At 34.4% G+C, this 14,419-nt stretch overlaps 1 protein-coding gene across 8 annotated transcripts in view; it reads right to left on the bottom strand.

Annotated features, from left to right (window-relative positions):
• Positions 1 to 627: 627 nt before the first annotated feature.
• Positions 628 to 14,419, bottom strand: part of LOC105490468 (acyl-CoA synthetase long chain family member 4) — an 85,611-nt gene continuing 71,819 nt past the window's right edge. For all 8 annotated transcript variants that reach the window (XM_011756117.3, XM_011756121.3, XM_011756122.2 and 5 more), the window contains 3 exons: positions 13,051 to 13,165; positions 10,909 to 11,066; positions 628 to 3,495 (listed from right to left, as the gene is read on the bottom strand). In XM_011756117.3, coding sequence (XP_011754419.1) covers positions 3,338 to 3,495; positions 10,909 to 11,066; positions 13,051 to 13,165 — 431 coding nt within the window. In that variant the 3' untranslated portion in view covers positions 628 to 3,337. The remainder of the gene's footprint in view (positions 3,496 to 10,908; positions 11,067 to 13,050; positions 13,166 to 14,419) is intronic.

Below are 14,419 nucleotides of genomic sequence, written 5' to 3'. Positions count from 1 at the left end.
TTTTCACAAAATCTTCAGGGGAAGTCAGTTCTTGAAGGCCCTGAGTATGCTAGTCAATACTTTAAACAACCTGACTGATGAATAGTGTCTAGATACAATAATAATTATGATAACAATAGCTAGCATAAGCTATTTTTCTAAACACCTTACATTTTAACTCTCACAACAATCCTATTAGGCAGATCCTATCAACCCAATTTTTCCAGATGAAGGAATGCAGCTCCAAAATGTTAATCAATTTGCCAAAAACTACAGTGGCAAAGCCAGGAAATAGAGCTCTTAATGCCATTTTATACACACCCTCATATAACTCAAATTAATTTCTCTCTAAAATATTAATTAGCCTAAAAGTAGCAGTTATAATTTGGTAGCACCTACTGACAATCCATGTTTTGTCCCAAAGTATCAGTGTTACAAAGGGGTTTTACTCTATTGACTGGATCAAAGTAACAGTTTGGGATTCAAATACTCTGAACTAAAGGATGGGACTATACAAGCCTGTTTAACTGCTTAATGCAATTCCACAAACTTGGAGATGAGTACTTCAAAAATATGTGTTTAAAACGTTGGCTAATAATCTTCAGACTTGGAGATTTTCTCTCAATGCATAATGAAGTACAAATTGGCTTGATAACATGGGTGAATTTATTTCTTAAGATTTGAGTGCAAACTTAAAAACAAGAACAAAGCTTTTCATCAAGAATAAACACAAAATCTCAACAATTCTGCAATCGTGCATTTTAACAGAAAGTACAAATATGAATACATTATAATTTGTAACTGCATTTAAAAATTAAAATATTTCTCTCCAAATCCAAAACACCACACAATCTTTATCTGTTCTCATCTTGTTACCTTAGAAACATTTGTCATATGCTATCAGGAAAATATAGGCAAGAATCACTAATCAGTTATTCATGATCAAAGAAACATGAATCTCCTTAACTGTGACTTTTTGAATCATTTATCTATATTTCTGAAATATCACACAATTATACCCTCCACTCTAGAGAAAAAAAGAATAAATACAAATATCAAGGAGGCAGGAACATTCACGGAATTAAAGCAAAAGTCACAAGTGTTTGACTTAGAAATGTCCATATTGTAGTAAATTTTTAAAGTACAACTTTATTTGATGGCTGACATATATGTAATAATTGTGAGCAATTTAAACAGTATAAAAATGTGAGATCAAAATCTTTAGTCTTAAATACTTGAAAAGTCACTATGAATATGGAAAGATTTGCTTACATAAACATGTATATTTTTGGATGGAAAATCAAGGGGTAGTGGCATCTCCCTGGTCCCTTAACAATGTTTGGATTTTTGCAAAGAATTAGCAGCACCCAACCTTAAGTGTTAATGATGTGTTTCTACAGGACCTATGTAACAGATCAGTTGGCAGTGTTCCAGCTTTTGGGAGTCGGGGGTGGAGCGAGGGTGCAAATATCTGAGATAAGACAGTGCATGCACTCACACATTTAAAATCACCATTCTAAATGGGAAAAAAAAATCACATATTGGAAAAGTCTAAGAAACTCATTCTTAATGGGTAAACAGCAGGGCAGGAATAAAAGCTGAACAGTAGTCTACTTGATGATAATGGTTTTTCACTCTTCAAAGGCAAGTTGGGAAGAATGAGAATACTCACATACACATAACTCCAGGGAAAACTTGCCTAAAATTTTACCTTGCAAAACACTGAACAGAAATCTTTACAAAAACCTTCATTCTTGTTTATAATACTTGATTTTTCCCTTATTACCACCATATGCATAACATTTAAGTATTTTCTTTATAAATATTTTAGAGCAAAAAGAATTTATTTTGTTGCAATGGTGGCCCACATCTGTACAAAACAACATAAGCAACTCACACACACACACATATATATATGTATATATGCATATATATATAAAATGATTAAGAAAAAGTGCAAAGAGTAACAGTATTAAGATTTTTTGTGTTTTACAGTAACTATGGTTCAAGTGTGAATATTTATCAGGGATATATAATCCCAGGTTTTAATTAAAGATTCAAAAAGAAACCACACTCCCAAGTTACTGCACAAACATCAGTCCCTTATCAAGTAACTCTGCCCTTCTCCCAAATCTAGTATTTCCAGTTTCTAAGCTCTTCCCAAACAGGAAAAAATGGTAACAGTGTTTTCTTCCCTTTAACTTCCCAAAACTCATCCAAGTTAATCACCTGTAAGTTCAAGCAAGATATTGGGGAAGTCATTCATTATAACCCGCTTTGCTAAAATTAAAGCAAAATGAAAGGCTTCCTGAAATGCAAACTACTGATCAAGAATCAAATCAGCAACAGCAAACAGACCTTAAATTACAAATGTAATTTACTACATGTACATTTTAAAAGCAATCCCTGTTATCAAAGATAAATTCAGAGTTTAAATCTCTTTCCCAGGTTCAGTGCTGTGCAAGGGTTCTAATTCCAAATACTTACGATTTTATCATCTTTTCTAAGAGAAAATGTTTGCCTGTTAACTTTTTACCTTCCTGTCATTTTGCTCTTGGTCTCAGCTTTTCAGTTTGAATAAACACAGAAAGGCAATTTTCAGCATTTCAAACAATGTACTTTCCTCTTAAGTCATTCAAATAATTACAGTTATTTTTAGATCTCAAAGTTTCAAAAAAGCAGCTCAATTTCCCTTTAAATATATTACTAGATATTTTTTGGTGTTGTATATGTTGTTTTATTCTTACTTTAGGCACTGTAATTATTCACAACATTACAATGACTCTATATCTAACCTATGCAACAATTATAATCTTAATACCTTCTAAGGTATTATTTGATTTTGTGTATTATATTACTATTGAATTTTTCCTTTAAGATAAATGGTTGGAAGAGAATTTTAAAGCCCTGTAGCACTTTTGCTTTGAGTAGTGTTAATACATATTTTCTGTCATGCTTAATATTTAAACTTCTTCTGAAATAGGAAGACAAGAGGCATTGGAAGCTGCGAATTTCCTCAAACTACATTCTACTCCAACTCCGATTTATTTTGTTCAACATTAAATATTTTTCTTTACAAAAACAAGTATATCTTAGGCTAATTTTTAAAAACAGAATTTCTGCTCTATAATAACACAGCTAAAGGGAAATAACTTTTCAATTTCAGCTGCACTAGAACTATGCAAAACTAAGTTAAAGTAAACTGGACAACAATTTTAATAACTTTTGGTTTTGTTTTCTTTTTACTGTATCTTTAGAATGATATACCTTACATTCTAACAGCTCAACAAAGGCTTAATATTCTAGAAGTGAAAAACCACCAGGCTACCTCCTGCACAACTGTCAATAAGAGAGCATTTTATTTGCCCCCATACATTCGTTCAATGTCTTTGAGGTAATGGTTCTTCAGCTCCTTCCTTTTCAGTTTGAAAGCATCAGTTACCAAACCAGTTTCAGGGGTCCATGGCTCTGGGCTTAATCGAACCTTGATTGGAATTTCAAATCGCTCCAATTTCACTGAAATTAGAAGGGAAAAGATGGGAGAAAAGGAGACGGGGGGAAAGAGAGGAGAAAGGAGTGGGGACAGGGAAAGAAGGGGAAGGAGAAACAATTAATAAAATATGAGTTTTTCAGGATTTACCTAGATGATTCAGGTGCTGAATCACCAATCACCACAAACTTATTTAATGGTATACTAGATAGTTTACTAATGCTACTTCTACCTTACAATTTCATTTCATATTTCTCAAAGTATACATAAGTTGTTTCAGTTGGATAGTTTTAGTCTATGTGGTTTTTAATATACATGCATATACACATTATACACACACACACACACACACACAAACACACACATCTTCCTCTTCAGAGACTTTATATTTGCCTGAGATGGTCTTTCTCAATACAGTTGTGTGTCACTTCCATACTTTATCTGTATGTCTGCTCAAATGCTACCTCCCCAGAGAGGACTTCCCTGATCACTCATAACAAAAGAGAAGTACCTTTGTCTCTCTATATCTTCTTAACACTATGCTTTGTTCAAAGTAGTTATCACCACCCAACATATTATATATTTGTCTCGCCATGGAGGTAAAATGTAAGCTCCATAAAAGCAAGGTCTTTGATTTTTTCACTGCCATCCATAGGGTTGAGAGCCCTCCATAAATACATACAAGTTTATTAATTCATTCTACAGAAAATTCTCTAGACAAATATTCTTTATAAATTTTAGTATATATTCAAATACAGATAAAAAAGGGGATTGTGAATTTCATATATTTAAATGGTATAAAACTGATGCAATGAATATTGTATTTGAGTTAGACAACCTAATACATATTGGAAAAAATATAAGGAAGGACATAAAGATAATTAATGTAGTATTAATACTTTCAAATTCCATAAATTATATGCCATCAAGTTATTTATTATGACTACAAGGGTAATTCTTTAAATTATGGAGGCCTATTAACAGTAATGTTAATCAATAGATGAGCCTTGTTTTATGTGATTATTTAAAACAGCAATTGCCAAGAAGCAAACATTGGCACATTTTTAAAAACTACTAAAAAATAGCCTAGATGACTTTAGAAATGATTTGGTTTCAGTGGCAAGCACAAAGAACTCACATTCACCGAAGTTCTTTTCTAGTACTAGTCTGTTTTATGAAAGGTTGGTTGAACTAGTGAGTTTCTCACTAAAATGACAGAAAAATATAAAGTTGAGTATGAAAATATATTTTAAATCTAACTTAGAACCAACTTCCTACAAATAATGCCTGAATAGGTCATAAAGGAACATAAAACTTGCTTGAATTAACCAAGTCTACTCTGTTAATAAAGTACAGCTCAATTACACAGAGGTTCATAAAATGAGCCTATCTGCTCCCAAGGTCACATTTAGAACTCAAGTAAACAGTTAAATTCTCAGGTATAGATTTGGCCCCCCAATTTTTTATTTCATTTTACTTTTCTTACATACCTAGGTACTAGTCCAGAAACACTGACAAGATTGGGACAAGGCAAGCACATTATTTCAGTTGCACACAAGCAAATGAAAGCAGGCTGAAAACAATCTTTCTATTTAAATTCCTGCTTTAAAGCCAAAGAAATAAAGACAGCTATAGAGGTTTCATCTTGAAAATTCCTAAACATTATCTAATACCCCAAGCCATAGGAAGCAATGGGCTATCACAGTTTCCCGTAAATAGAATAAATTGCCAACAAGTGAGAAAGGTTAGGGGAAGGAAAAACAAACAAAACCAACAAAAATGTGGCATTTTTATCTGAATTAACTACAACATTATGAAATGTGACCTGCAGGTGGCAGCAAATATCGATTTTCATAGCCATTGGAAGTCGCTCAAATCACCCAAAAACAAGTATTTTGCATTCTTATGATACTATGTATACCTCACACAATTATACTTAAAATATGAAGAGGCCTGCTATGAAAGATGTATAACTTCCGACAGATTTGCTGAATATAATCAAAACTATTTTACACTTTTTTGCATAAGTCTCCGAAATTATAATTTGCAAAATGTTGGCAAGATAAATCCTTTGTGGCACAAAAGGCTTATGATTTATACATTTAGCTCATGATTACCACTCATTATCCAAATCATGAGTTACATGCCTCACTCCAAGCACAGGAAAGTTATGAGGACCTAGTGGGTCCTAGGATTTTATTCTGCCTTCTAACAAAGTGCGATACAGCTTGACTTCCCCCATTGTTGCTTTTACACAATTAAATATGCAATGGAAAATTATTCAAGTCACATTCTAATCCATTAATATATTCAGAGGATGGCTAAGAATAACGACAGTGCACCTCTGATGGTTAGCCTTTTGGTTGAAATACTATATATTTCTTGAAATACTATATTTAAAGAAAATACTATATTTGAAATGCTATACTTAAATACTTAAAGAAAATACTATATATTTTTGGGAATACTATATTGAAGGCAAATCAGGCTTTGTATCAAAAAAGGTTCTGGGAGCTTGGTGTCATTAATATGAAAGTGTGTTATGTCAATAATATTATAACAAAACTATCTTGAAGAAGGAAATATTATGTTACACTGTTTTTATAGGTATAAAATAAGCTTTTTCAATTTTATGTTAATAGGCAATTGTCATTTAAAACTTTACAGTATCTAGAATTCAGAAAATTATTCTTGGGGAGAAATTAGTTTTCGGATAGAAAAACTATTACTACAAACTATATTTTTAATCCCAAATGGAACCTAAGTAGTTAATATTTTTAATAAATAAAAATAATAGGAGTCCAGAGTTAGGGAAATAGGTATATTCATGTATCTCTGATCGGAATATAAACCGGTTCAGTTTTCCTGGGGAGAGGCAGCAATTTGGCAATGAGGAAAAAAGTCTTTAAAATATATATTCTCTATATATATTGACTCAGAAATTCTGTTTCTAGGAATTCACACTAAGAAAATAATCACATAAGAAAATAATTGAGTATACAAGATTCGTGTTATATTTGTTTACAGTGATGGGGAAGAAGGTGAAACTCACCTAAAAATATAACAGGGACTTTAAATGGCTATTTATGTACTGGGACTATTTAGTATTTAAAATGATACTGTAATTTTCTATTTACTGACATAGAAAAACTTTGATTATGTTGACAGGTTAAGTATATATACCAAAATGTAATCTCACCACCCAAAGATAAACTACTCTCAAGTGATTTTGACTTCCTTCTTTATAATATTCTGTTGTCCAATATTTTATAATGAGTATAGATAACCTATAATCAGAAAAAAATGATATTTTTATTTGTAAGAGAAAAACAATGGGTTAAAACTAGGTTAAGAGCTTCCAACAGAACATGAAGAGTATACAGTTTTTCTCTGTTCTGCCTAAAAAAGAATTTAAATTGTTTAGAATAATTTAAAAATGAAAAAGGTATTAACCACCAGGCAAAAAGTGAAACAAGAGAAAAAGGGCACTGAATGAGAAAGTGCAACAAAATCTTAGAAGACAAAAAGCAAAGGAATTTTTGGTAATTAAGTTAAGGCTGAGGGATCCAAAGCAACTACCAACAAAAGAGGTTGCCAACAAGCAGCAAACTGCCCTCACAGTAGAGCCTGGGCAAGTGCCCTCTAAGCCTGTGTTTCTGAAGATAGAGATGAGGGGTAAAGCTGGAAACAGCAGCACCGGGCTCCAGCCTGTTTAGAGAATAGTTCTCCCTCACCCTGTGCTGCTCTTCCCAAAGCCATTTGTAGGCAGGTCTACTTTTTGGAAAAACTGAAGCAGAGACTCGGGACTCCAGGACATTAGGTACAACAGAAGGAGGGAGTAAAGCTGAAAAGAGAAGGATTCAGTGAGGGTGAGAACCACTGCTCTTCCATCCCCCCAGTAACTCCTTTACCTCTTTTGGGTACCAGAATTCTGGCAGTCAGGCTAATATCACCGGGCAAGAGACTGGAGAAATCTCCTTTGGAGAAATAGAATGACTTAAGAGAAAAAGACACTAACATTGGAATGCCTTTTCAGTGAAGCCCAGTAAGCTTTCCAAACAGTTTTTTAGTACCTGGTTCTTAAATACGGACATACAAGGATCAGCAGACACTTGCAACTCAATGACCAAAGCAAGCGTAAAGTGCAACTTGGAGGTAAAAGAGACAATAACAGGAGAGGAAAACTGCATTAAAAGATTCCTTTTAGTATCCTCAGAGGAATAAGAGACAATGCATTGACTGCATCCATGAAAGAGCAACAGGGTGCTATTAAAAGGAACACTGAGAGGACAGGAACAAGCTCTTGAAAATTAAAATTCTGATATTGGAAATTGGAAATTCAGTAGACAGAAGAGATGATAAAGTTGAGAGACTCTGCCAGAATATAAAACAAGAAGAGAAATAAACAATTTTAAAAAGGATAATAAAATTAGAGGATGAAAGCTGGAAGTCCAACAGCCATATAAAAGTAGTCCCAGAAACAGACATACAGGGTGGGGGGAATTATGGGGAAAAAAGCAAATGAACAAACAAAAGATAAATTAACAATTCCCAGAACTGAAGGGCAGAGATCTCCATACTGAAAGGGCCCACCCCAAGTATGCGCAATGATAAATGATCAAAGACCCACACCAAGATACATCATTATGAACTATCAAAACACCAGAAATTAACATAATGACTCTGAAAGCTACGAGAGATAAAATAGATCATACACAAAGGAATGGGAATCAAGATGCAACACTGGAGTTGGAAGACAACAAAGCCAAGTCTGCAAAGTGTTCAGGAAAAATGATTTAGAATTTATCATTCTAAGCTATGCCAAGACACATCACAAGGGTGAGGACAGAATAAAAACATATTCAGACATGCAAGCACAGTCTCAAGAATTTACCTCCCATGCACCTTTCTCAGGAAGCTGCTGAAGGATATGCTCTACCCAAACTGGCAAGTAAACCAGGAAAAAGACAGATATGAGATCCAGGAAACAGGATCCAACATAGGAGAGAAGCAAAGGAAATTCCCAGGATGATAGTAAAGGGAAGCCTTGGGGAGCAAATAGTCTAAATTTCAGTACAAGGATAAAGGACTCTAAGAAGTATGTCTCTGAAAACAAAAATACAGACACACTATCCTTTCCTGTATTAGGGAGAATTTTTACAATTTTATCAAGAGTTTAGAGGAAGAGTTAAGAATAGGTATACAAAAAACTAATGAAGAGAGGAAATTTTAAGATCCAGGGAAACACAAAAAATTGTCCAAGAAAGGAAATATAATCATAAAACACTATGTAATTCAGCTGTGAATATTTTCATAGTCATAACGGAAACCTGGGGATAAAATGCGAATTGTACTATATATTGGAAAAGAAAAAGTGTGGTGGGGAAGGGGAGGAGAATGGTAATAAGAAAGGTAAATCATCTTCTATGGTTAGTGGTCCATAAAAGTCTACAACATCATAAATGAGAAATTCAAGAAGGAGCAATATAACCATTTTCTTTAGAAAAATGGAGACGAATGCCAGAAACTTTAAAAAAAACAACTAAAGTTGAAGACAGATGAGACTTGGGGAAAAGAGGGATACAATATGGGCTGCTTTTTGTTGCAAGTCCATAATACTGATATTTTTAAAACGATATATACTTGTTATATTGACAACATTGAAACTTAAAAAAAAAAATGGAATCCCTTGTTGGGAAAAAGGGGGAAAAAAGCCTACTATTGAACTTGAGCATTAATTTTTAATCTCTTTAATTTTCCAATCAATGTTCCAATAAGCTTTGTCAGTCCTTTCTGCTAATGTTAAACTGCTGATTACTCTCTTTCCTGAAACTCTCTTAGCAGTGCTCTGCATGGGCATTGCTCTCCTGGCATCTTGCCAATCATGCTTCCCACACACATCTCTTTCTTCATCCATTCCTTATATGCTGGTGTTATCCAGAGACCCATCTGCAGCCTCCTGTTCTCCCTTTACAATCTCGCCCAAGGTTGGCTCATCTTCTTTCATGGTTTCAATTATCCCTGAGTCTATAGTATAGTCCAGGCCTCTCCCAATAAAATTTGGACTATACACAACCGCCTGCTGGGCATTTTAACTTTGATTATCCAAAAGATGTTTCAAACTATGTGTGTCCCATACTGACCTCATCATCTTCTTGTATATGCTGGCTCTTCCTCTTGTATTTTCTAGCTCAACCAGTAGTAGTATTTACCTTGTCGCTTCAGCTACAAATCTGGGGGCTATCCTAGACTCCTCTTTTCCTTTATCTACATTATCCAATTAATAATTAAAGTGTGCCAATTTTGCTTCATAAACGTTTCCTGATTCCCTGCTTCCGGCCTTCATTACTCACCACCCCCCAGTCTAGGTATCTCCTACAGTCCTCTTCAACTGGCCTTCTGCCTCAGTCCAGTCCCCCTCAAATTCATCTTCAGCATGGCCTCCAGAGTGACTGCATCTCTCCAAAATGCAAACCTGACCACACCACTAACCTAGTCAAACCTGCCAATGGCTCCTCACTGCCTACAGGATTACATCCAAATTTCTGAACACAGCATAGAAGGTACTACACAACTTGGCCTCTGCCAACCTCTACAGCCTTACCTCATACTTTGTATGTTACTGTACCAGTAACTGTACAGTTACTGTACAGTTAACTGTTACTGTACCAGTAACACCAGACACCTTGAAGTTCCCTGCACACATCATCCTTTTCATACCTATTTGCCTTTACTCATGTTGCTTCTTGGCCTAGAATGCCCAACCTAGTTAACTTCTAATTAACCCTTAAGAATAAGCTTAAGTGACATCTCTTTCATGTCCTCCCAAGTAGGTTAGGCACCCCCATCTGTGGTACCATGATTCTCCGTTCATCTCTCTATTGCTGTTAAGATTGTTGTCTCTCTCATGTGCCGCTCTCACCTGATAATGAACTACATGAGAGCAAGAAATGAGTCTTACTACTTTCTGTATTCCTAGTGTGTAACACAATTCCTGGCATATACTATATAAGCAGATTTTCTCCAATTGGTTATTAACGTACCATCTGAGACAGTCCATTTACAGAGCCAAAGTATACACACAAAGCATAATCATGGTTATAACACTATTTACTAAACTTAGAGTTATTAATTTCTGCTTTGCAGACACAAAGTAGATTTATATAACAGATCTACCCAAAGATGGACCATTCCAAACACAGGCTAGATGACCACTTTGGGAAAGATGTTGAAACATGCAATAAAGAACTAGATAGGTTATTTTACCATACGACACTGAAGGATCCTTCCAACATGGAAATCCATTATACATATTTAAGAAACAGGTTTCTTAAAATCCTGTATTTTATTATTAAAGCGAACATCTTGAAGAGCCTAATGCAAAAGACATCATTAGATGACTTTTAGGGACTACACCAGTCTAGCAATTTCTTACTTACTGGCATTTGCAGCTTCTCGAATTTCTTTCAGTATTTCAGCTTCCATAGCAGGATTATTGCAGATATCAACCCAAGTTCCTTCTACCCCTTTCTGTTGTGCCAAGAGTGTCAACCTTTTCTGATTAGGAACCACAAAACTGATCACATAGGACTGGTCACTAAAAAAATAGAAAATAAAATAGAAATGAAAGCATTGAGAAAAGTTATTCATAAATTAGTCAATGAAACAGTACAGTACAGATAAAGTTTCATTAGGAAACAATAAAACCCATAGTACCAGGATAAAGACAGACATACAGACCAATGGAATAGAGAAAATAGAAGTAAACCCTTGTATCTATGGAGAAATGATCTTCGACAAGGGTGTTAAGACCACTCAATGAGGAAAGGACAGTCTCGTCAACAAATGGTACTGGGAAAACTGGATATCCACATGCAATGAATGAAGGTGAACCTTTACCTTACAACATATACAAAAATTAGCTCAAAATGGATCAAAAATCTAAACATTGAAGAGCTATTAAGTTGGTGAAAAAGTAATTGACATTTAATGGCAAAAACTGAAATTATTTTGCACCAATCTAATAAAACTATAAAACTGCTAGGAAAAAAAAAACACAAGAAACACTTTATGAGAATAGATTTGGCAATATTTCTTGGATGTGACACCAAAAGCAAAGGCAACAAAAGCAAAAACAGATAACTGGGACTGCATCAAAATTAAAAACTTGTGTGTATCAAAAGACTCAATCAGCAGAGTAAAAAGACAATCTATAGAATAGAAAAAAAGATTTGCAAATCATATATCTGATAAGGGGTTAATAAACAGAATATATAATTTCCATAATTCAATAACAAAAAACCAAACAGCTCAATTAAATAATGAACAAAGAACTTGAATAGACATTTCTCCAGAGATAATATATGAATGGCCAACAATCACAGGAAAAGGTGCTCAGTGGCACTAATCATTAGGAAAATGCAAATCAAAACCAAAACAAAATATCCCCTCACATCCATGAGGATGACTACTATATAAAACAAACAAGTGCTAATGAAGAAGTGGAAGAACTAGAATGTTTGTGTACTGTTGCAGGAATGTAAAAATGGTGCTGTTGCTATGGAAAACAGTATTGCTCTTCCTTAAAAAATTAAAAATAGAACTGTCATATGATCCAGCAATTCCACATCTAGGTATCTATCCACATAATTGAAAGCAGGATCTCAAAGAGATATTTGCATACCCATTTTCCTAGAAGAATTATTCACAACAGCCAAGAGGGGGTAGCAACCAAAATGTGCACTGACAATGAATATATAAACAAAATACATTAATGGATACAATGGAATATTGTTAAGCCTTTAAAATGAAGGAAATTCTGACATGTACTATAACATGGATAATCCTTGAGGACATTATACTAAGGGAATTAAGCCAATCACAAAAAGACAAAAACTGTATCATTCTACTTATGTGAGATTTCTAGAGAAGTCATATTCATAGAAACAGAAAGTAGAATGGTGGTTCCCAGGGGAAGGAGGGAGGAGGAATGGGAGTTGTTGTTTAATGGGTATAGAGTTTCCATTTTACAAGAAAAAAAGGTCTGGAGATTGGCTGCACGCCAATGTAAATATACACAACACTACTGAACTGTACATTTAGAAACTGTTAAGATGGTAAATCTTATGCTATATGCTTTTTACCACAATTACAATTTTTAAAAAAGAATAAAATCCATAAAAATAAGACATATCAACATATAAAGAAAATGGCTCAGTCTCAGGCTTTTGATTTAGAAAAACTTGGGTTCAAAATCCATCTCAACATGTAGTAGTTGTGTTACTTTTTTTGGGAAAATTACTTATGCTAAGTCTCAGTTGTCACGGATGTTAAACGAAATAATTTGTCGCATAGCTAAGTATTTAGCAAGATGCAGGTGTCCAAAAACATAGTTAACATGTCTGAGTTATCTCAAATGATCTTCGAGCTGTTGATTCAATAACTTTCATAAATGTACAATTCCCCAGATCTGATGAAAATTCTAAGAGGAGTCTATGTTACCCTTATGATAATACGTAATCACATTATTTTCTAAATATCTTTTGACTTATGAAACAAAAAATACAACTTTGGAAAGTTACCTTTTGGCAAAAGCACAGATGTTGTCAATAAGTGGACAATTCTTCAGTGCAGCTTCTACTTTCCCAAGAGATACATATTCTCCTGCTTGTAACTTCACTAGATCTTTCTTACGATCTGTAAGTCATAAAGAATGTTAAGTCAGCCATAGTTTGTTTTACTAAGGTATATGCAATTCTGACTGTCTTCTTTGAATATCATTGCCTTAATTGTTATTTACAAAACTACTTCTTCTAAAATTATTACTAGGATGGTGCAAAAGTAATTGTGGTTTTTGCCATTACTTTTAAAATGGCAAAAACTGCATATATATAATGCTTGCCCATACACACCAGTTAAAAAGAAAATGCCTAGTTAAATAAGTATTGGCTAAAAGTTACACCTTATACCCAAAGCTTTAGCATCTTATTATAATCTTAAATATTATAATCAATTTAATAGAAGGAACTAGGACTTTGGAACATTCGATTTTAATGGTAACTCTGCCTGATACTAGCTAAGTGATCCTGGGCATGTCAGTTAACCTCCTAATCCTCAAGTTTTATCAGAATAATGATGCCTACCTCATACAGATATATCCCACAATGTCTGGCATATAGAACACATTTAACACATGTTAATTCTCCTTTTCCACTTTTGACATTATCTTGTTAAAATGACAGTTCTCTAAGAAAGTGCTAGTACAGGATGGCACAGCTTGAATAATCATCACATGGCCTTGGAACCTTCGTATGAGTGCTGATTTGCCTACCCATAGCCTGGGAACCCAGTCTACAGAAATAACCTTTGATTCCAGTGCAATTAAGGAACAAGGGGAAAATAAGCTTATTGTTTCTCAACTGAACCACGGTTCCTAGGAATTTCCCCAGCAGATCAAATTTCTAGATAAAGAACCAATTTTCCCAGGAAATCTCTAACTATATTCAGGTCAGATATCGTGAGGTCCAGCAATGGATTGAAATCGGTCACTGGATATAGGTGAGGAAACTCTATGTCTTAAAAAAGACCTGACTGGGATCCTGCTGAGTGGTCCTCATCAGCAAGTTTTAACTTCTGCCTCATCCAAGTGAACAGCACATTCAGCCCATTTTGGAGTCATTTTTTGAACATAAAGGTCCACTTCAGTAGACTCAATAAGGACAATGCCAAAGTAACTGACATTCTCAGAACCGACTAGTGCTAAGGATTGATACTAATTTTCTAAGGTTCAGGCCTAGTTAGACCCATATAAATAGCCAACAGTAAAAAAAAAAAAATGAGCCCATGCTGCCCCATGGGTGGAGAGGTAAAGAGTGAGGAAGGCCTAGCATAGAGTATGTTACAGGAAATAGTTATATAAAATCACATGTGGTTGACCAAGAAAGACCTCCT

This window comes from Macaca nemestrina, chromosome X, assembly GCF_043159975.1.
Source record: "Macaca nemestrina isolate mMacNem1 chromosome X, mMacNem.hap1, whole genome shotgun sequence".
NCBI classification, from domain to species: Eukaryota; Metazoa; Chordata; class Mammalia; order Primates; family Cercopithecidae; genus Macaca; species Macaca nemestrina.
Note: the sequence above shows the minus strand (reverse complement) of the source record. Positions and strands in the feature narration are given on the sequence as shown.